The sequence below is a fragment of the Galleria mellonella genome, unplaced genomic scaffold (assembly GCF_026898425.1).
Source record: "Galleria mellonella isolate WM207_F2 unplaced genomic scaffold, CSIRO_AGI_GalMel_v1 utg352, whole genome shotgun sequence".
NCBI classification, from domain to species: Eukaryota; Metazoa; Arthropoda; class Insecta; order Lepidoptera; family Pyralidae; genus Galleria; species Galleria mellonella.
In genome coordinates, this window is record NW_026442084.1 from 6,407,473 (window position 1) to 6,433,048 (window position 25,576).

Sequence of the window (25,576 nt, forward strand, 5' to 3'; positions counted from 1 at the left end):
TATCACTTTCCATTAGGTGGGCCGTCATCTTGTTTGCTATTCTAAGTGCACAGGGCATTTCCCAAACACATGGAAGATAGGCAAAGTTATCACGCTGCCTAAGCCCGGTAAGAACGTATTGAAACCGGAATCGTACCGGCCAATCACGTTGTTGCAGCATGTATCGAAGGTGTTTGAGAGACTACTTCTCAAACACATAAACACATACATCAAGCCTAGAGAAGAGCAATACGGGTTCAGAGCTGAGCACTCCACCACCCTGCAGCTGATCAGGATACTGCACGCGTTCACAACGGCCATCAACAAGAAGGAAGTCGCCGTAGCAGTATTCCTCGACATGGAGAAAGCTTTTGACAGGGTCTGGCACGACGGTCTGCTGTACAAGTTGGCCACCCAGACAGAAATGCCAAGAAGGCTCATCCAAGTGGTGGCCTCATTTCTCAGGAATCGTCGGTTCATGGTGGCGGTTGAACAAACCTGTTCGGGTGAGCGTCCCATCCGAGCGGGCGTCCCGCAAGGCAGCTGCTTATCGCCTGTGCTTTATGCGCAGTACACCGACGACATCCCAACCACGGAGCAGACTACACTGGCGCTCTACGCCGACGATGCAGCCTACGCCGCGACGTCGCTCAACAATAAGCACGCGGCGTCAAAACTCCAAACCGTATTAGATGCCCTGCCAGAATGGCTGGGAAAATGGCGCCTGTCGGTGAACGTGCGCAAGACACAGGCGATCACAGCCAACATGAAAAGGACGCCACCACAGCTACGCCTGCTCGGTTCCCCGATCGAGTGGTCCCGCACCGCCACCTACTTAGGGGTGGAAATCGACCGCCGGTTGACTTTCGGAACGCACGTCAAGAAGGTTCGCCAGAAGGCTAGAACAGCCAGGCACCTGCTGCGTCCGGTACTCGTCGGAAACCTCCCTCTCCAGATGAAGACGGGAATTTATAAAACGTACATCCGCCCGCGTCTAACTTATGCCGCGCCGGCGTGGTACGCATTCGTCAGCAAGACAAACAGAAGAGCACTAGAAGCACAACAGCACCTGACGTTGCGTACCCTGACCGGTGCGCATAAGTTCGTCAGAAACGCCACCCTGGAGAGGGACCTCAAAATCCAGCCACTGGACGCACACGTGAAAGAACTAGCGACTAGACTGTTCCAACGCGCGGACGCATCAAAATGGGACCACCTCAGAGGCATAGCGCCTCTGCACGCTAGACCGCCGGAGACGAAGCCATACGCGCGCGAACTCACCCGCTCGCGCGAAGCAGAAGAAGAAGACACGGTCCCATAGTGTAGAAGCGCGTGGCGCCGTCGTCATGGGCCGCTCTTGCGCTGGCAGTTTGCCGGGCCTCCCCCCATGGGGTCTCACCTGGCAGACGAAGACCGCGCCGACCGGCCCAGACGGCGCCAACAGTCTACAAGTGATCCTTAGTGCGTTCCTATGAAAACCACCGGCAAGTACCACCCCCAACTACCCTGCACATGGTAATGTGCGGCGAGAGACACCAGCAGAAGGGGGCCAACGCCCCAGGCTGCTATACCCCCCCCACGTCCCCTTTATACGGCTACGTGCGGAGAAGAATACCTACCTCTGTCTCATTCGTGTTTCAACCGTGAAGCAGTTGTGTTTGCATGGCTGTGTTTCGGTTTGAAGGGTGGAATATGTTGTGAATTTACAGGGTACAGAGAAATAACACCTGAGTGCTCAGAAATGGCAACGCATGTGGGGTATCGTGGGCGAAACAGTATACTCTGTTATGTCCATGGTACTGTTCATGTCTATAGGCGACGGTTACCACTTTCCATCAGGTGGGCCGTCAGCTTGTTTGCCATTCTAAATTGTATAAAGAAAAAAGACTTTTACATTAGGCAAAATTATTTTTTGTGTTATTGATTAAGTAGCATGTAATATGTAGAAGTTGTGGGTGAACCTTATTAAATAAATAAAAGCATTTGACTAAATGAAATTACTTTACCTAACGAAATTTTTAGATGCGCTCAATCACATAGGAATTAATTAATTAATTTTTTTTTATACAACTTAGAATGGCAAACAAGCTGACGGCCCACCTGATGGAAAGTGGTAACCTATATTGTTATAAGTGATATTCTCTCTCTCTCTCTCTCTCTCTCTCTCTGTATATATATATATATATATATATATATATATATATATGTATATAAAAATCCGAAATTCTTCAAGCCCGTTTCAATTTCTCCAAAAATTTCTTCAAGACTTTTTTCAACAAAAAAATGTTTATTTAAAATTACGAAAAAAAGAACCCTATTTGGCAACTTGCATTGGCTACTGTTTGTCTCCAGTCGATTATCGTTTATCGGTGACGAGAACGAAGTCGCGAGTAATATAGCAAGAACTGAAATGAATAACCTACAATACAACAGTATTCAGTAACTAAATATAGTTACTAACTAGTCACTATAATAATTAAATATATATTTCTTTGTGGTGTTTCTGGGAACGCACTCTGCAAGATCTAAGAGATGTGGATTTGTATTCTATCAGATTAAGTAATCTAGATATCTTGTGGCTCCAACATACAATGGCCAACCCTTCCTTAACCGTGGGTGTCGTAAAAGGCGACTACGCAGATTTAATGATCGAGGAAAGGACAGCAGCGTGCCTCTTAAAAACTTAAAGACTGTGTCCGTCTTACCACATAAAAGATAAACTTGCAATAGAAAGGTGTTTAATGCATGTTCAGACGTTTTACTATAAAAGCGTGTCTAACATCTGTTTTTGTTTAAACAATAAAGAGTTTATGTCATTACTTACAAATGGTATTTAAGAACAATTTAACATATTTATAATTTGATAAATATATGTATATGAATAGCTGAAATATGAATACTGTTAAATATACACCAGGCCTGAATAGATCTGCGTTACTTTAAAGAAAAAAGTTAGTATAAAATCTATGCAACCAATTAGTTTATTTACTCGTAAATTAAAATTACACTACGACTTAATTATCAATATTAATATTTTGGATAGATAGATACATAGATACACAGATATTATATAAATAGTCGTCCAACATTATATGTATTAATTAATTTAATATGTTGATAAATTTGAACGGTAGGTTCATAATAAAGACTATTCAAAGACGCTTATAATTAAGTTTATTTAATAAATTTTTTTCTCAAAGATTGCATAGATTAATTTTCCACTTTCGCCAATAAAAGGGCAGTGCCAACTCCCAAATAACGTAATAATTACATACTCAAGAGACAAGTGTTATGTCAGTACAAACTTTTAAAGAAATTCAGTGGAACGACTTTACAACTTTGAGGATATTGGAACAATCGTTTCACATGGTAAATGCAATGACCCAGTCGAAATAGTCGAGAGGCTAGATGAAACCACAAAACAGGTTTTTGATCTTACACGATCACGTGACTGATAAGATCATGATCAAGAACATGGATCAGACAGGACAAAACTAATATGGCTGAGATTTTAGTTTTTTTTTTTTTTTTATTTAAAATCCTTTTGTCTGTCTTTCCTCGCAACATTACTACACGTCATTATTATCATCATCATCATCACAATCAGCCTACTGCAGTCCACTGCAGGACGTAAGCCTCACCTAAGGCCCACCACTGGGCATGACCTTCAACTCTTCCCTTCCAGTTACTACCACGTGAAGGTCAACCAGTCAGGTTATGTTGCTAGCAATGGGGTGTCTAGTTCCTGTTACTAACAATTTCCTCCTAATCTGAACTGTTATATACCAAATACAATGTATATATTATATCTGTATTATATTACTACGTTTAAACTAAATTTTATGACAATTAGTGGAGCCATTCGCAACCAACAGTTCAAAGCCGTTTTTTTACGCAAATAAGACAAAGGTCACTACAATGTTTTCTATGTTTGCAAAAGATTTCAATGTCATATAAAAAATATACAAACATGCGTAAACATATACAAGTAAAACCCAAACTCATCTTTATTTAAATAGGCACAAATAGGTACTTTTTAAATCATTAGAAAAACTGAGCAGGTACTTGTTTTTCTATAGTCAGAATAATTAGTAAACAATTTTATATTATAATAGGAAATTCTTATATATAATATAAACATATTAAATATGAAAAAAAAATAGTAAAAATTAAAAGGTTTTTACCATATTATTATTTGTTTATTTTATATTCCATTGATTACAAAAATGGAGGTTTTCAATTCGATTATATATATATTGTATGTTTGTTAACAGATTTAGAGAAATGTTTTTTTTTTATCCAAAACGATATACTTTCAGATTGGTCTCATAGAAATTATATCAACATCGGTTTAGTAATTAAGTTTTAAACCAAAACTGGTTTTGCCACGACTGAAGTTGTTTTTTTTTTTGTGGAACCAAATCTTAAATTATGTTAATGACTAAATTCGAGGTTAGTATAATAAAATTATACTAATTATCCTCTGCCTAAGACTTTTTTTTATTTTTTTTTATACAACTTAGAATGGCAAACAAGCTAATGGCCCACCTGATGGAAAGTGGTAACCGTCGCCTATAGACATGAGCAGTACCATGGACATAACAGAGTATACTGTTTCGCTCATGATACCCCCATACGTTGCCATTCCTGAGGACTCAGGTGTTATTCCTCTGTACCCAGTAAATTCACGCCATATCCCACCCTTCAAACCGAAACACAGCATTGCAAACACAACTGCTTCACGGTAGAAACACGAATGGGACAGAGGTACCCAAGCAATCGATTTTTATACAAAGTCTCCCTCTCACTCCATATTAATAATCTACTCCCCTTCCCATGAAGGGGAGTAGATTATTAATAATAGGGTCTAAAAATCTTTTCTCAGATCGACTTCTAGTTGGTTCCTCTTAGAAATCATCAAAATTAATTCCTGATGTATATAACATGGTAGGCCAACTGTCCTGATTTCATCCTTAGCTATTACGTTATTATTTGTTACTGGTAATCCACTAGTGTAAACCAACAGTACTTACAGACATTTTAAAGGCCGTTGAATTGGTGAGAAGGGGATCAGAATCGAAATTGATAGGCCCTCAACCATATTTCGCACTCGAATCAAGTGTTGTTTACTATACCCTTGAGGAGTATGTGAGAATTAAACAGCAAAAGGAATGGAGGACATTGAAGGGTCTTAGGCACTCTAAAAAGTTCTGTTACGACGAAGTTACGCTGTTTTTATAAGCATATATGTATTTCATTAATCCAAACAAACAATGTCTCGAGAGTTATACTAATATTACCATTTTTTACCAACTTTTCATTTAACTTCTCCAATATAAAAATTATATATATATTTTTTCTAACTTTCCATTTAGCTTCTCCAACTTTTTATATACATATTAAACCTAAGTTATTCGTGAATAGAAATAAAGTAAAAGAAATAAACTATAATACTACAATATAACAATAAAAAAGGATCAATCCATCCTCAAAAACTTTTGCCTTTAAAATATTACTGGGATAATGACTGATGATGATGAATGATTTTAATAATGACTTAAACCCTAATCGGGTTTGTTTGACATCATCATCATATCAGCTATCAACTGGCTACTGTTGAACATAGGCCTCCCCTTAGAGGGGTTTGCCAGTAATTACCACGTTTCATAGGCAAGTCAGAAACCGCAGCTAGGCTTTGGTGATTTAACAGATACACTGCTGCCCATCCCTCGACTTTTATTAATGATCTTTACTCATTCAACCTTTTCAAGGCTTCCTCATTCGTAACTTTTCTGTTCAGCTTATCCTTTTCATTCTACTTCATGTCCACATTTCGAATGCCTCTTTCGAAAGGATCTTTCTTTCCTTTTACGTCATTGTCTATGCTGCACGTCCATATAATGCTATGCTCCAAATGTTAGTTTTTAATAATAATAACCAATGCTCTTTGGTTTGTCACAAACGAGCAACTGCATCATGACCTAAAAATTGGAACTGTTAGACGGGAAATACTACAACACACACAATCCTACAAGGAGAGGATAACAAAACACCCTAACAGACTGGCAAGAGATCTTATGGACGTAAATCACACAACTCGCAGACTGAAACGCAGAATGCCCCAAGACATGATTCTATAAAATAAAGTAGGATGCGACTCAAGTCGCATACTGAGCACGCCATTAAAGTATACGTCAAAAATACTATTTATTGTCCCAGCAAGGAGACAGATCGTAGTATATATAAAGACAAAAAAAAAAAAGTTTTTATAGATTTTTTACGAATTATTTTTGACATTTTTGATGTAAATATATAGGTTTTTTTTTTTTGTTATTATAGGCCTGCTTTGCGATTATTATAACTTATTACTTAAGTAATAAATATGCATTAATAGTATACATGTTTTTGGTGTGAATATCTGATTATATTAGCATACTCAAAAATTGTACCCGACAGCTGGGCAAAGAAAAGACGTGTTTTTCGTATGTATATACGCAAGTCTATATACAAGGCTCTTTCTTATAATATGTACTTTAAATACTAAGGAAAGGGAAGCAGTTACTATCTACTACCGGTACCATGGCTAGTAATATACCCTGTCAGCTCGACGTCCACATATGGTCCCGTCTGGAAACCATCGTGCTGAATCCCAGGTGTATTCATTACGACGGGCTAACTGACCTGCTTTTTCATTCTCACCTATCATCTCTCACTGGTGTCCCACCAGTGTATAAGCCCATTTTATTATCATCCATTAAAAAAAATTGGGACACTATCTTACTAGCAGTAGGATTCTAACAAATCGACCTCCGTCCGGTTCCCGCGAAGTTATAGTCTCCATCATTGTACACCATTACCATTACAGGGAGCGGAAGGGATACCAATCCCATTGCTAGCAATATACCCTTTCAGGTCGACATCCACGCGTTTCCCCCTGGAAACCATCGTGCCGAGTTCCAGGTGTATTCATCACGATGGCTGACTGACCTGCTTTTTTCATTATTCACCTATCATCCCTCACTGGTGCCCCGCCAGCGTATACCGTTAGCGTAGGCGGGGTTATCATTCCATTATCACCCATATAAAAAAAAAAAACAAAATAGGAGACCATTCCATATTCGTCAATTAAAAAAAAAATTCACTTCACACATTTTTATGAGCGAGGTGGTCGTTTGATTCACTTTATGTCATGTAATCTAAAACACTTGTATTAAGGTGAATTAATAGTATAATAAATGGTGACCATAGACTAACAAAAAATTTGCAGGCCGGTTTTTTTTTTTTTTGTTGCGTAAGTCAACATAACAACATCCTTGTTTCTATATTTATTCGACATCAATTAAGTAGTCAGATATTCTTGTATTGCAGAAAATAATTGTATACAACTAGATATATTAAACAAATGTAACATACAAACAGCCGTGTGGTCCACGTATAGAATGGACCACCCCTTCTTTTCCCGTGGGTGTCGTAAAAGGGCGACTAAGGGAATTTAATGGTCAAAAGATCAGCTCCAGCGTCCCTCTTAAAACATCACCAAAGCTTAACTACGATTGCCAACCGATATGCCAAGCGTGACAGCTAGTGGTAAACACCCTCAGGGGTAGACCTAAGTCGACTCTTACGACGCCCACGAGAAAGGAAAGGGTGGCCTATTCTATGCCGGGATCACACGTCAAGAATTACACGAGAGAGAGCGTATGTATGAGATCATATTTTACCAGAGAAAGACTTTGTACAAAAGTCGATTGCTTGGGTACCTCTGTCCCATTCGTGTTTCTACCGTGAAGCAGTTGTGTTTGCATGACTGTGTTTCGGTTTGAAGGGTGGGATATGGCAGTGAATTTACAGGGTACAGAGGAATAACACCTGAGTCCTCGGGAATGGTAACGCAATACTCATCTAATGTTTAGAGAGTCCACAATTATAATTAATTCTCGATTATTACTTTTATGCTAATATTATAAAGAGGAAAAATTTGTTTGTTTGTTTGTAATAGATATACACAAAAACTACTCAACCGATTTTAAAAATGACCTATAGAAAGCTACATTATTAACGAGTAACTGAGAGTATATATTAATTTTCAATAATTGTATCTACTCGTGCGAAGACGGGACGGATCGCTAGTATGAGATAAATTAAAAAATGGAGTATTTCGGCTTATTTAACGTTTCTCCTGTCTTTAATATCTATATAAGAGGTGTATGACTTATAACAATAAAGAACTGATTGTGTGAAAAATAGATTTTTTTATACCACTGAGGTGGCAAACAAGCATACGGCCCACCTGATGATAAGCGGTTGCCGTAGCCTAAGAACGCCTGCAATACCAGGGGTATTACGCGCGCATTGCCAACCCTGAAAAAAACCTCTTTACCCCCCTTTTGAAGATTGTTGTATATATTTCATTCTATTTTAATTAAAACCTTGGGTAAATATAATAAAATTATATAAATTATAAAAATAATGATTATTCTTATTTGTGTTTCACAGCGTTTAAAGTGATGTCTGTCAGACCACCCGGATATTTTAGATACAAAAAGAAAATTATTTGAAATCTATGTAACTGACTAAATAAATTTAAAAATTTTACATTATAAATTAGCCAGGTCATTTATTATACCTATCGATATATATATTTTGGATAAAATCATATTATAAATAGTTGTACAATACTTTGAATATTCGGTTTGAAGGTTCGGCATAGATTAATTTTTAAATTTTGCCAATTTTAGAGCAGTGCCGTCTCTTAAAGAATGTAGTAATTGCTTGCTCTGTGATCTCACAAAATGAACTATACGAGTCAAGAACGCGATCTCTGATCAGCTGTTGAAATTGGCGCTATAAAGCGGTCGCACGCGATTGGCCAGCCGCTGATAAGCGACGTGCTGATTGGTCCCCTCCCGGAGCACATGAGCGACGGGCCACGTGCTTATAAGTTCCGAAGTGGAAATTCAAACTTTTCTCGCGCAACAAAAACGTTCTATATTTAAATTTAAAGTTAAAAATCTTTATTTTTAGACTGTTGGCAAAGGAATAATTTTAAATTGCTATATTCCGTTGTTAATGTTAATTTTAGAATGTGAATAATAGGCAAGTTAAAAATACGTTCTAATAATTACGTCATTTTAAAGTGAAAATAATTTGAAATTAACTATTATAGCAATGAGATAATTTAAATATTTTTACTTACTAATCACAGTTGACATGCCTCAGCACATTAAGAAATATAATTAATTAAAATATAAAAGTATTATCAAAAACGGTAATTATTTGGAGACGCATTCGGAAAATCTCAACGCGTTACGTCAAAAACTCGCGCGGTGATAACAGAAATCGCGCGAGCACACCTTATTTCACTCACTGCGCCACACCTTAACAGGTTTAAACAATAGAACAACAACAACAAAACAATTATTTAAACAACAAAACATCAACACTGTACAGCGACGAAAACTACCACTTATAAGTTCCTCCGCGACTGCAGTTCAGAATGCAAATTATTTACAGAAGTGCAACCCGTTGCATCCTGCCGCGAACACGTACTAAACTAATATCCGACACACAATACTGTATTGTAATAAAAAATGTTTATTTTATTTATATTAAAAAAAATATATTTGCTTAGAAAACGCGCGTCTAAACAAAACACAACAGCCTTCGGCGCCGCGGCAACAACAATGCTTCGGCGAAATAAGCAAGAAATATTTAACTACCGAAGCGGGGCGGGGCGGGCACTGGCCCTCAGTATTGGCGCTACGCCTGTGGTAGTTATAGTTTACGTGATACACAGCTCAAATACAAATAATATAAACATTAAAGCTGAGCATGCGCGCTACCAACAGACAGGGACGCAACGAGAGCGTGCCATGTGTCGGTACACCGTACAATCGGCTAATCGAGGCGATTAAAACAATCGTTACTAAAAATATGACTTTCCAACTAGCCATCGTGTTGTAGTTGCGTCGATAAATCAGTTTTTTATAGATTAATTTGCATATATTTGACAGGAACCGCGTCGGTACGGAAGCGTCGCGCGCATGCGCACGGACCACCGATGCCGAATGTTATTGACGATGCAAAATGTTTATTTTTTGGCGCAACACCATTGCAGAACGTTTATGTGTTAGTAAATTTGAACGTCGAATTTCGGACGTGTATAGTTATTTTTAAAATAGGAACTACAGTTTAGAACTAATAAAATATGTCTCAAAAAGGGCGAAGGAAATCTTTACATACAGCCCATATCTTGGCGCCACTTAATGTTTTTTATTCTTATAAAAAAAAATCATAATCAGTTACATCATAGAAAGAACACCAAGATGAGGTAATCAGTTTTCAACAGAAGTCTGTAAGGAGTTTGAACTGGATTTATTTCAATTATAATCCGATATGAATAATAAGCGCATGCGTATGTCACCATTTACACCGAAATGAATGAAAGTAATATGAAAATCCTATTGAGGAACGTAGGGTTACGATCTGATACCAAATTTATAAGAAACTACTGATAAAATTTTATTTCTACCTACGTTATACATATAAATATAAAAAAAAAAAAACGGTTAACCTGATATTCTTTAAGATATATTTTTTTAAAGATCACGACACATGGGACTTTTTATTTTTAAAGTAACCTATTTCTCATGGTAATTCCCTGGTGTAAGTGGAAAGATACTTGATTCGGGTAGTTAAAATATACGAGTTCTAATTCTACCTTGGATTAGATTTTTCAATTTTATATAATTTAAAAATCCCACAATTAATGTTTAAAAATATTTAATTTCTGTGGTGTTGAAAGTGTTACTAATCAACGGTAATCATTTATTATTAAGGGTGCATATGCATTTATTCATCTTTTAAAAAAGTTTTACTTGTATAAACCTATTTAGGTTTACATAATTCTAAACAAATTTATACGTTAGTAAGTGAGGGTACACTCAAAATATAAATTAATTCAACATAAGTAAATATTGCCGTGTAGTCCCGGCATAGAATATGCCACCCCTTCCTTTCCCGTGGGTGTCGTAAGAATTGACTAAGGGAGGGCGAGGGATGAACAGTAACTTCGATCTTGAAACATTTCCAAAACCTAACTGCGGTTGCCAACCCGCCTGTCAAGCGTGGCAACTATTAGCAAAACTACCAAAGGGGGAGGATTATGTTCAGCAGTGGACAGTTAAAGGCTGATATGATCAGGATGATGAAGTAAATATAGCATTTTTTTCATTATCATTGAGTGACAACATAAAAAATTCCAGATTACATCTCATCTGTATTCTTTTTTTATATTGTCTTAATATATTACCACCATTCACTTTACGTAAGATTTACATAAAACAGCGTAAGACAGCGCACGTCGTTAGATACCCAAAGGGTCTGTACCATGAAATGTTTTCTAAAATTTCGGGACAGAACGAAACACAAATTTAATGTTAAAATTACATAATACATACCGTTTAAAAATATTATAAATGTTAAAATATCTTTCCTTTGTACATTTGTGGTAAGATTTATGACAAACGAAATGTTAAGCTCCATTTACTGAGCCGATTTAGGTATGAAGGAAAACACGAAATGGAGTCCAAAAATTTGGACTTTCATTTCATAGTAGACTCGCAGTTTTCAATACCGTAATTAAAGTAAATTATGTTTATAATTGCATAAAGATCACATTTGTGTTTACATACAATTTCTCTTATGAACATCGACGCACACCGTTTTAATATATTTTTTTTTACAATACTAAGATATAACTGCACCGTCCTGAGTGAACACAGGGACGATATAGTCTACGAATGCAATCAAGCATAAGGAGAATGTTCTAAGGCACAACTTTGGCCTGCTAAGGCAATGACTGGCAAATCCAAGGGGCGTTATGCTCAACAGTGGATAGTTAACAGCTAATAAAACAACCACGTTTGGCCGCACTATGCCGGCTTATTCACATAACGTTTGAAAGGACCGAGATGAAAGGGCACGTCACAGGAAAAGCCATCCCACAATATTACGATACGGTTTACGTAGAAGTTCCCAAATTTATTTGTCCACGAGCACGGACGATCTACGAATTGTGAATGGTATTTTACTTTACTTGAAATTCGTTGTCACCTTACCGCGTTAGGTACGCGTTGCTAACGGTGTAAATGCGTCCCTTTGGTTACTAGGCCATTGACATTTTTATTGCGGTATGATTTACCACCTATCGATTCCTCGTTCACTATATTCATCTAAAAAAAAAAATTAGACTCCCTAACTAAAGTTCGGGCGCTGTAATATCTTACACGCAACTTCCTTTGCCTTTTTATTAGGTCACGATGAATATATTTGCATTCGCAAGAAAATCAATGTTTTTGTCATTTCACACATTGAAAATAAATATGTTCACGATTATATTGTTGTTTATAAAAAAAAATATTAATAAAATAAAAACTGGCACGACTTTTAACTTTTTTATATTTTAGAATATTTCACAATTTTATTTGATTATTAATAATTATATAATATATACACTGTGGAGCTGACAATGATAAAAAAAGATTTACTAGTAATATTTAATAATTATGTTATCAGAAACATCAGAAAATTTTTAAATAAGGAATCAGAAATAAAAAAAATATGTAATAATAATATGCAAAAGAATAAATTATGCATTGTCCAATGCTGGTCGTTTAATAAAAGCTTTATAGATAATAAAAAAAAAAGAGCAGTTTGTTTGAGAAAAAAATATATATTAGTCGGAATTACATGATTTAATAATTAAAGATTAAAAAAAAATGCACATGCAAAGGAATAAATTCTGCAATACCGAATGCCAGTCGATTTATGAAACTCTACAGATAATAAAAAACTGGCAGTTTGCTCGCATAAAAAAAAAATATTAATTAAAAGTCGGAACTATATGGTTTAATAATAAGTTCTGAGCAGAGCGCTAAGGAGGGCGTCGACCACGCCCTCTCAAATGCGACGCCCAGTCCCGCTTTATAGCGACCGCCTACTGACAAGTACTAGAGATACGGTACGGGAATTTATTCGTTTTTAAACCGGCTAAAAACTAGTATAAGTATATAGATAGTACACACATACTAGTGTTTTACCCCCAGCTTCGTCTACAACTGGGATTTATTGATTGACCGAAATCAAACAAAGCATACGTACTTCTCCATCCCAAATAGGCGTATGCCAAATTTCATGACGTTTGTTTATGCTGTAAAAATGCTAAGGGGTAATAAATAAATAGACAAACTTACATATAATAAAGAATTTAGGTTACAATTGAATTTTTATGGGCGTCTACCGCCAGTATAATTTCAAATTGTGTTGAACAAAAAAAAAATAGACTTCAATTGTGACAAAACCAGTTTTTTTGTTTTAAAAATTATACTATAAAATTGATTTTGATAAAATTTCTATGCGACCAATCTTAAATACATATATTAAGTAGTATATCCTTTCAGATAAAAAAAAAATAGTTTTTCAAATCGGTTTACAACTGACTGAATTAAGAGGTAACAAACATGAAAAAAAAAATACAACCGAATTGAAATTACAAAAGGAATTTTAAGAATTGAATGAAAATTTAATATTTAAAAAAAAAAAAGACAAAAATATTTCTCGCCAAGTCCCACCTTCTTGTGAAAAAAAAAAAACATTTGATAAAAATATTTCTTTATTCAAGTAAAAAGAGCCAAGTCTAAGTGTCTCGCTAAGCAATCTCTTGTTTCTAATATTAGCCTATTATATAAATATGACATATATTACATATATATTAATATATAATATAATATATATACTAAATTTACACCATATATAATATATATAAATATATTTGTCTTGTCGTCTGCGAAACAGTAATTTATAAAATTATATTTAGAAAAGTTATTAATAATGAGATAATAATAACTAAATTTGCCTTTTTATGTTATTTGTCTTGTCGTCTGCGAAACAGTAATTTATAAAATTATATATAGAAAATATTTTTTTTTATACAACTTAGAATGGCAAACAAGCTGACGGCCCACCTGATGGAAAGTGGTAACCGTCGCCTATAGACATGAGCAGTACTATACACAAAATATGGTATATTGTTTCGGCCATAACACCCCCATGCGTTGCCATTCCTGAGGACTCAGGTGTTATTCCTCTGTACCCTGTAATTCACGACATATCCCACCCTTCAAACCGAAACACATCCATGCAAACACAACTGCTTCTCGGCAGAAACACGAATGGGACAGAGGTACCCAAGCAAACGACTTTTATACAAAATCTCCCTATGGTAAATTTATTTGCTTTGGGATGAACAGTGATTTATACACTCTTTATTGCAGCACTTAAAAATAATACAAAGAGAAATATATATATACATATATATTAGATATTTGAAGTACAAAGGGCGGTCTGATCGCTCAAGTAATCTCGTCCCGACAACTTTTGGGTAGAAAAAAATATATAAGATATACGTTATGACTTTGTACAAAAGTCGATTGTTTACCTGTAAATTCACGCCATATCCCATCCTTCAAATGGAAACAGCCATGCAAACACAACTGCTTCACGGTAGAAACACGAATGGGACAGAGGTATCCAAGCAATCGACTTTTATACAAAGTCTCTCTAAGGGCGGCGAGGGATGGGCAGCAGCGTCCCTTTTAAAACATCTCTAAAAGCCTAACTGCGGTTGCCAACCCGCCTGCCAAGCGTGGCAACTACTGGCAAAATAATAATAATAATTTAATATAAATAATAAAACTGCTTACATGCAACATTGTCATTAACATCATTGACGTCAATGTACCTAATAGGAAACTTTCTTAGCATTTGATAAACGGAAAACTAAGCAAATTGGATAGGACTATCGGCTCGAACATTCATATTTTCTATTCCTTTATAATTAATTTGAAATCAATAAAATTGTTTATTAAATTCATGATTTTTTTTTTTAAAACAGACTCCTGACCCCTCCCATAACAGCTCCTTTGAACATTTATGGCGGAGAAAAGGTCATCACCCCTTTCGAAGTCGGCTGTATCAATTTTATATCTTTTTTTTTAAACACGGGGGGTAAACGAGCATGCGGCTCACCTGATGGTAAGTGACTACCGCCGCCCATGATCAACCGCAACACGAGAGGCACTGCAGGTGTGCTGCCGGCCTTTTAAATTGAAATATGAAAACAGAGTCCAGACCCACTTCGTACAGTTTCTCTAGACATTCATGGCGGAATAAGGTCATCACCCATTCCGAAGTCTACCATATCAGTTGGATAACTATATTTATTTCGATCTGGTACTTCATTTCAATATTATATATTGGATAAACAATATTTAATGTATTCGTTAGTAGACCAATATATAGATGTTTTTTTATACCACTGAGGTGGCAAACAAGCATACGGCCCACCTGATGGTAAGTGGTTACCGTAGCCTATGAACGCCTGCAATACCAGAGGCATTACGCGTGCGTTGCCGACCCTGAAGAAACCTCTTTACGCCCCTTTTGAATAACCCCATGCTGTAGTCTCTTGGGAAAACTATATACTCCATACAGCAATATCCATATATTGTAGTTACAGTATCTAGGTATATAGGGATTGTCAGTAATGGAGACTGAGAATCCTATTGCTAGCAATATACCCAACCAGATCGACTTCCTCGCGGCTCTCCCTGGAAACTATCATGGTTAATTCCTGATGAATTCATCATGATGGGCTAACTGGCTTGTTTTCATTCTCATCTATCACCCTTCAATGGTGCTCCGCCAGCGTATTCCGTTAGCGCAGGCGGGGTTACCATACCATTTTCACCCATCAAAAAAAAAGTATCTAGGTATATATGGGTCCACTAACGATAATCTACACTTCTCGTACTTTTAATTTTACGCAACATTAAGAGGTTACGAACTGCATATAACATTACAAGATGAAAATTACTAAAAATTCGAAGTTAATTTTTATGCTTTTTTACAAGGTACCAGCAGAATATCAGCGCTGCGGGAACTCAGCAGCTTAATGCTGACTTGCCTTTTCACCGTTGCGCCACATAAAACCACTTGCAAATTTTTGTTTCGCTTATAAATTCACAAATTATGTACTGTACTAAATAGTAATCGTAAAGGCATAGAATAGGCCACACCTTCCTTTCCCGTGGATGTCGTAAGAGGCAATTATGGGGAACTTGTGATGGAGGGATGGGCAGCAACGTCCCACTTAAAACATGATCAAAAGCCAAACTGCGGTTGCTAACCCGAATACCAAACGAGGCAACTATTGGCTAAACCTCTCTTTTGCGAAAGGCTAAATAAAAATACAACAATGCTAAATAAAGAATTTATTTATCTATCTATCTATATAAAGTCATTGTTTTTTACAAAAACCTAAAAATCTTAAATTATAGGTATTATTTTTATTACAATATTTATTCGAATAGATGTGACTTAGTCCCCTGGACTAGGCAAGTTAATGGCGGAGCAATATGAATCTATAGTAAGCGGGAACAACCGAACAATAAAAGCGAAGATTCGCTATATAAAATAGTAATGTCTGAAGGTGCGAACTACTTGCATTTACACTAAAGTCGACCAGACTTACGACTGTTACTTTAGTAGCATAGCACGAAGAACATTATTCAAATTTGACAATCTAATTAAAAAGTAAAAATATTATATAATAAATATAATTAGCGGTATGGTCCCGGCATAGAATGGGCCATCCTTTACTTTCCTGTGGGTGTCTTAAAAAGCGACTAGAGAGACTTTGTACAAAAGTCGTCTGCTTGGATACAGCTATTTCTTGCCCATCTTTGTGGTGTCAAGCAGTTATGCTCGCAAAGCTGTGTTCCAGTTTGGAAAATTGAATGTGGCAATGAAATTAAAGGGCACACAGGTATAACACTTTAGTCTCTGGGGAGAAAGGGATTGTTAGCAATGGAAATTGAATGCTCCATTGGTAGCAATATGCCCTATTAGGTCGACCTCCACGTGATTCCCCTTGGAAACCATCGTGAAAAATTCTTGTCGAATTCGTCACGATAGGCTAACTGACCTACTTCATCCTCATCTATCATCCTTCACTGGAGCCCCGCCTGTGTAAACCGATAGCGCGGGTGGGGTTACCATTCCATTGTCACCCATTAAAAAAAAAACACCTTAGTCCTCAAGAATAGCAACACATCATGGGTATCATGGGTGACAGTATACTCTGTTATATTCATGGTATAAACATGAGAGATCGGTTTATTTTGCTAGTATGACAAGAAAACTATTGCCTATAATTATTCCGTAAAAATTTTTAAATGACAGAGAAACCCGTATCAAAATCTCTTGCGTTGTTTAGAAGAAGGCATCAGCTTGTTGTCCTTCCCAGTTGCAAAAAAAAATAAAATAAAAAAAAAACAATCCATAAGCTTGCATTTAAAAAACTAAAATATTTATAACGTACTTACGTGCAAAATGTGTATTTTTGTGGGTGTTCTTTCTCATTTATATTATATTCAGTATTGTACACGTAAATCGAACTAATTACATTCACTTAAACCATACAATTACTTTTAAAAACGAATATAATTGATTACAATCGCCAAACCTTTTCAAGCCTCTACTGCACACATTAATTTACCTGTCTATCTATCTCGCTCTAACATATTACTATATGTTTTCTATTGAAGCTGGAGATTGTTGGCAATTAATGAAGTTTCGTTAATGATTTTTTTACGTAACCAATCTATATATTTTTTATCTAGCTTTGATTAACATTTCAATACAAAAATATCAATATTAACTGTTTTTTTTTTACGCGAAACGAGGCACTGGCGCCGTATACGTTATGCGTTATGCATCCCAATAAACATCTAGCTATTAAATATATCCGGTAGATTCAGCGGATGTGAGACTTAAAGTTTGGCTGATTAGGTTCGCAAAATAATAATTTTGAAACTAATAATAATAAAAATCCTAGTAATACAGACTTAGATCATATAGACAGAACGTCAAGTGTCAAAAAAAAGGTGTCAACATTTAGTCAGCTAATTTTACGTTTATCTAACTGAATTTGATACAATTTTTTTTTTTAATCAATAAAAAGCGCGCCATTTATTCAATGTTGCAAGTAATTAGATTAAAAGTTTTCCAGGCCAATTCGATTTTATTGAAACTAAGAATTATTTTCTTAAATATTATATACATACATATATATATATATATATATATATATATATATATATATATATATATATATGTTCGTATTGATTACAAATTAATATACATGGTTGTATATGGTAAAATGATGGCCATTTTTAATCACATTTGGAATCATTTTATTTTTTTTAATTTATCCTTTTATTTATTTATTTATTTTGTGATACATAGGTAACAATGGATGGTAAAACAATATAAGTCCTCTATAATCAACCCCATCTATCGAGGTATACAAATTTACAATTACATAAGAAAACATTTATATTATATAAAAAGAAAAATCAGCAATGTCACATTTATATAAAAAGAAAAATCAGCAATGTCACATTTATAGTAAAAAAATATAATTATGGAACTTTATTTTTTTTTTTTAAGTTAATAACTATAAATAAATATTCGTTTTGTCAGATTTTATCATTAAAGAATTCACATACATTGTAATAACATTTATCAATTAAGAATTTTTTTAATTTATACTTAAATACATTAGTTGGTGCATCCTTTATAGATTTTGGTATTTTATTATAGATTTTTGGTGCCATACATAATATACTATCGTGCATAAGTTTTGTACTAGATTTTTTTAGATATAACTTATCATTATCACGTCGATTGCGTTTAACAATTTCTGAAAGTCGTGGAAATAAATTCTTATTAGTTTTAACAAATACACACACTTCAAATATGTACAATGAAGGTACTGTCAATATATTATATTGTTTGAAATACGGCATACAACTATCAGTATTTTTAAGATTAAACATGGCTCTTATGCACCTTTTTTGAGCTTTAAATACAAATTCTTTCTTCGTTGAATTGCCCCAAAATATTATGCCATACCGTAAATTTGAAGCAGTAATACCATGATACGCTGTAATGAGCGCTGATTCATTTACAACAATTATTTAAAGCATAAGCCGAAGAACTCAATTTCTTGGATAATTCATCTATATGATCTTTCCAGTTTAATTTATTGTCTATTATAATACCTAGGAATTTTGTATTCTCTACAATTTTAATATCACTATTAAGGTAACAAGCACCAATAGTATTTAAAGAAGTCCTTTGACTGAAATGCATTATATGTGTTTTATTAATATTTATTTTTAGATTATTATTATTCAACCATTTAACTATATTCTTCAAAGCTTGGTTTACATCATTTTCATAATCAATATATATTGTTTTTGTATAGTGACATAGGTTGCTTTGTTATAGATAATTTATATATATAATAAACAACAATGGACCCATTTGGGGAACACCAACACAGAAATATAATTTTCTTCAAGTTTGGTTCTATTATTTATTTTATTATTTGAGTACATTGTTTCTGTCAGTAAGGTAAGACTTTGAATTTAAAACATTACCCCTGATTCCATATACATATAATTTTTGAAGTAAAATATTACGTAATCAAAAGCTTGAGTCATATCACAGTAAATGGAGCAAACCGGTGTACTTTTATCCATATTTGTCAAAACAGTGTACAAGAAATCATAAATTGCTAAGTTAATGTCTTTGTTGCGTCTAAATCCTATCTGATCTGATGTGAATAGATTTTGTTTTTCAAAGTACTCGTATATTTGTAAATATATGTATTTTTCAAAAATTTTTGAAAATGTTGTAGGTCCTTACAATATATTTTCTCCCACATACAGAGTAGTAAATGTACACAATGGTAACCCTACAATATATGGATAAAAGAAGTTAGATTGTTGTTATTAACCTGTAATTGTTAGAATTAAGTTTTCTGTATAGAAGATAAATGTGTGTATAAAAAAAAGTGCCACGAAATTGAACACTTTTCACGTTATTACTCTGTAAACGTTTATCTCGAGGTGAAACAATCAAATATATTTTGTATAGCAACTGATAAAAAATAAATACATAATTTAACACAAATAAAGTTCTGAACGTTCAAGGATTGAATCTAAAATTATAACAAATACGTGAGTACTTTCTTCTATAATATATAATATATATATATATATATATATATATATATATATATATATATATATATATATATATATATATATATATATATATATTAAAAAATATTTATTAGTGGTATGAGACCCTAAAATAACCTTACTACTAAGAGACATTAAATTTATCAACGATTACCTAACCTTTACAAATAAAAGTCATTTTTATCGTACCTATCTAACTTCGCAACTTTACAAAATAGCCAGGTCGTTAGGGGAAGCGGTTTTTTATGATCTCAGAATAGCGCTACAGTGACAAAAACATTTTTTTATTAGACTTTAGGGCAATATCGCACTATCTGAATTTTTTCTATTTTCATTATTCGTCTTTAATTTTTGTCATCATCATTTTTAGTACACATAGATTTTGCTACATAATTAGATGTAGCAAACACATATTTTTTAATGGTTTTCGGTCCTAAGCAGGCTTAAATTGTCATTTTTGGACTCTACTTTTATTGTGATTTCAGTACACGCAGACTTGATACATTCATTTTGTAAACTCTTCATAAATATAATAAATTTTGCGTTTGTCGCCTCGTGTTTGTAGGCGACGGTTATCACTTTCCATCAGGTGGACCATTAGCTTGTTTGCCATTCTAAGTTGCATATAAAAAAGAAAACACTGTTTCAAAATCGAATAATTTTATAATTTCCCTAAACAGATATGAAGCCCCTGAATCGACCCTACTGATGCAGAGTTACTTTCACATTATAGTAAATACAGATCTCTTCATAAAAGATTATACACTCTTCAGTCCTGAGGTCAAGTTATTAATCTTTTGAAGCTTACCAAATATACTTTCGACAATGGGCACGATGTGATCCTTTGCCCAAATAAGGGTTGCCCCTGCAGATTATAGCGTGAAGATATTACGTCAACATTGCAAGTAGGCATGGGCAATATGGATATCGATTCGATATCTATATATTGGGTTCCTTTAGACATTGATGGCGAAAAGGTTACCACCTATTTCGATATCGCCCATATTGGTCGGATATTGATTTTCCAATATGTTAAAAAAATTATCAAATATTATTTTTTGGATAACAGACTTTAGAGTAGACTTTAGTACAAAGTCTCCCTCACCAGAGAGAGACTGTACAAAAGTCGATTGCTTGGGTACCTCTGTCCCATTCATGTTTCAACCGTGAAGCAGTTATGTTTGCATGGCTGTGTTTCGATTTGAAGGGTGGGATATGGCGTGAATTTACTAGATACAGAGGAATAACACCTGAGTCCTCAGAAATGGAAACGCATGGGGGGTATCATGGGCGAAATCTGTTATGTCCATGGTACTGCTTATGTCTATAGGCGACGGTTACCACTTTCCGTCAGGTGGACCGTCAGCTTGTTTGCCATTCTAAGTTGTATAAAAAAAGAATATAAATGTTGTAACCAAAATATAAAGATATTGCTATATGTTACCCAGCCCTAATTGCAAGGGCTGTGTATTGTATGTAGCTACTTTTACTATTGTAGTACCTAATTATTATTATTGGGCTTCATTTAAATTTGCTAATATATAAGATACTAGTTTTTACTCGCGACTTCGTCTGCGTAATCAGAATATTTTTTTTAAGAAGTAGCCTATGTCCTGTTCCCGTTTAAACACTACGACGTGTGTTATGTTTCATGATGATTGGTAAAGCCAAACAGACTTACTATCTCATCTTCATGACATTGAACTGGATCTAATGTATTGTTATTGATTGGTTTTTTAACATGCTATTATAATTTTGTTATTATTGGTTGAATAAGTAGTTGGTGTTGTGTTAAGTCACTTATATGTATGTATTAAATGTAACATATCTTGTACCCAACAATAATTTTGCATGCTTTAGACTATAAGGCGAACATTTGTACCTCATAGTGGTTCAATGTCTGTAAAAACAATGTTCTGGCAAATAAACAAATCCAATCTAATCTATACTTATAAAATCATTTACCTTAGTTAATTTTAAACTTTTACGTTTACTGTTTAGACATATTTTAACTACACTATCGGGACTTAACGCGATGAAAATTTTTTGCAGGTAAACAGTACCTACATACCTGCTTCTTTAATGCCGACGTTTCGACGTGGATTGCACCACGACGTGGTCAAGCTGTCGTAACACGATGTTGCGATTGTCGCAATGAAAAATTCCTGTAAATTGTTCATCGCATTAAGTCCTGATAGTATATATTTTTTTTAATGGATGATAATGGAATGGCTGCCCTGCTTGCGTTTACGGTATAAGCTGGCGAGCCACCAGTGAGGGGTGATATGTGAGAATGGAAAGGCAGGTCAGTTAGCCCATCGTGATTAATTCACCTGGAATTTAGCACGATAGTTTCCAGGGGGGACCACGTGGGGGTCAACCTGACAGGGTATATTGCTAGCAATGGGACTGGTAGTCCGCATTACTAACAATCCCTCCCCCCCTGATAGTGCATTTAAAATATAATTTGTTCTGACTATCAACACACATACAAAGCTACTAAGTCTACAGAGCTGTCTTTTCGAACATAGGTTTATATTAGCATTCGCTAAAGAAGTATTTTTAAATACAACAACACACGTGCAAAGTCGTGGACCACAGCTAGTCATAATCTAAAAGTAACGATACCACGTGTGAAAAACCGCGAGCATTAGTTAGTTTGCAAAATTAGTATAGTAGTAGAATGGGCAGCGTCGTTCTCCCTAAAATATCTACAAAGATTAACTGCAGTCGCCAACCTGTCTGCCAAGTGTGGCGACAACTGACAAAACCTCCCTTATTGGGAGGCCTATGTTCAGCAGTGATATATGATAATGATCATTATTATAGTAGATAAAGAGAGATTTATGCAAAATCAAAGGTCTTAATGTGAAGATCGATACGGAGGCCATCTTTAGTTTTTCTAGTGTTAAGTAAAACAACTTATCATTATTTTTTAAAGTTTCTAAATGTGTATTTAAAACAATTGATAAGACAATTAATAACATGACATGATTGACATGATTTTAAACTGACTCATTTGTCAATGGAACTGGTATGACAATGATTTGTACGTTTGACCCCCTGTTCCTTGCTGTATTATAAGTACAAGCTTAGTAAAAAAAAACAGAGTATGTACATATATGTATTTATACATAATATGCACATTTTATATAGACAATTCCATATAAATTTGAAAATTTTATAGAATAAAAAATTTTAATCATTCATTCATTCCAAAAAACAAAATATATTTTATTAGATAAGTATATAAAATAAAATAAAGAATTATTTAATATTAGATTACTATCAGTTGATACTCTATTATAAATATTATTATTTATTTAAAAATCGAACGAATAATTTCCCGCCGAATTCAAACTTATCGATTTATTGCTCTCCTTTGAGACCGTTTTTGTGTGAACCGTATTATCTATTGAATAGAGTTCAAATTAGAGATCGCAAGTTTTTGTACTTAATATAAAAGAGTTTATTACAATTTACAAAGCTATTAAGGTACTTACCAGTATAGGTAATTGCACCATTGGTCTCTGAAACAAAATCAATAAATGGTATTTAATAAGAAGATATACTGTGTGGTGGACAACAATAAATGATTGATAATTTCTAAACGTGTATTGGCCTATTTTAAGATTATTTTCCAGAAAATGCGTAGCCTTCTGAAAAAGGTGCATGAGTATTCTTAGACATTTCTATGACTATAACTGAAAGCTCTGTTCCTGATCTTAATATGGGCACCGGACAATTCTAGTGTAGACACGCTCCCACCCGACTTAAAATATGCTTGTGTAACCGTGAAATGTACGGAAAAACTTACATATCCTAAGCCATAAGAAACAATATTAAATCAGTTCTAAAATATTAAAAACTGTCTTAACTTAAAAGTTTCAAATATTAAAAAAGTTGTTACTGGCACATTTGAGTTGATTATTCGAAATTCAAATTTTAATTTTGTTTAAATTAACAGTAATTTTGGAGACGAACTAATGAGTGGTCATAGATTAAGGATATTACCTGCGGTTTTTACGTGAATGGCTGAGAATGGCTAAGAGACGAACTACAGTGAAGTTGAATTAATTTAATGTTTAAGCGACTTTCAGAACAAGACAATTATAAAGTCTTTATTCATGAAATATCTATGCCAAATCAGAAACTTTGTATTATTTTTTGTAATGACTAGAGTTTATTTATAATCTTTTTATTGAAATCTGAAATTGCTATTTTTTGCATAGCAACTTGTTTATTTTTATCTAGCTTTGATCCGCGACGTCGTCCACGTAGCTGGGATATGTTTACTACCCGGGATAAAAAAGTAGCCTATGCCTTTCTCCATTCCATATAGTACTTGCATACCAATTTTTATAATGATTGACTAGCTGACCCCGCGAACTTCTTACCGCCTAACCACAGACAATTTGTGTTTGACTAATGTTATCGTCGTATAAATTATATTGAAAAATATTGATAACAATATTTATGCCCTCTCAGAACCTCTCCACTAACACTTGAACTTTATGGTATGGTATTAAAGTTCAAATCGACTTTTAATTATTAATAATTATTGTATTATTACAATTAGTTTGTATGCGAGTATAGAAAAGTGTCGTTTTTAGACTATTTCAGGCATTTTTTAAAAAAAAATTAAAAACATTCTTTCCGTAAGATCCATCCTCGTGCTTCAATAAATATTTTAAAAAATGAATTAGCGAAATCGGTTCAGCTGTTATCGAGATTTGCGCTTAGCAACATATTCAGCGATTCATTTTTATATTATAGATTAATTTGTTAAGACCTCAGTTATAACAAACCAACTCGCTTTCACATTTATAATATTACATAGTGGGGGAAGAGGGATTGTTAGTAATGGGGACTAATGTCCCCATTGCTGCTAGCAGTGGATCCATTAGTCCCGAGCCCTGTCAGGTCGACCTCCACGTGGTTCCCCCTGGAAACCATTGTGACTAATACTTGTTGCATCCGTCACGATGGGCTACCTGACCTGCTTTCATGCTCATCTATCATCCCTCACTGGTACGCCGCCAGTGTATACCGATAGCGTAGGCGGAGATACCATTTAATTATCATCCATAAAAAAAATATTACGTAGTTTGCGATAGTACTTTTTATAACAATATTTTTTTTTATACAACTTAGAATGGCACACAAGCTGACAGCCCACCTGATGGAAAGTGGTAACCGTCGCCTATAGACATGACCATTACCATGGACATAACAGAGTATACTGTTTCGCCCATGATATCCCCCATGCGTTGCCATTTCTGAGTACTCAGGTGTTATTCTCTGTACCCTGTAAATTCACGCCATATCCCACCCTTCAAACCCGAAACACAACCACGTTCCCTGGAAAACACAACTGCTTCGTCACGATAGAAACATCATCCACTGGTGCCCCGCCGGTGTATACC

General features: G+C 34.8%; 1 protein-coding gene across 4 annotated transcripts in view; it reads right to left on the reverse strand.

Annotated features, from left to right (window-relative positions):
- The window catches only part of LOC113519389 (forkhead box protein P3), a 122,410-nt gene that overhangs the window by 36,741 nt on the left and 60,093 nt on the right, over positions 1-25,576 (reverse strand). Inside the window, exon 3 of one of the 4 annotated variants that reach the window (XM_031909672.2) lies at positions 23,654-23,680. The exons of 1 other annotated variant lie outside the window; for it this stretch is intronic. In XM_031909672.2, coding sequence (XP_031765532.2) covers positions 23,654-23,680 — 27 coding nt within the window. Of the gene's footprint in view, positions 1-9,442; positions 9,677-23,653; positions 23,681-25,576 lie in introns of those variants that run through there. 2 more of the 4 variants (XM_052897160.1, XM_052897159.1) reach the window with 2 other exon arrangements.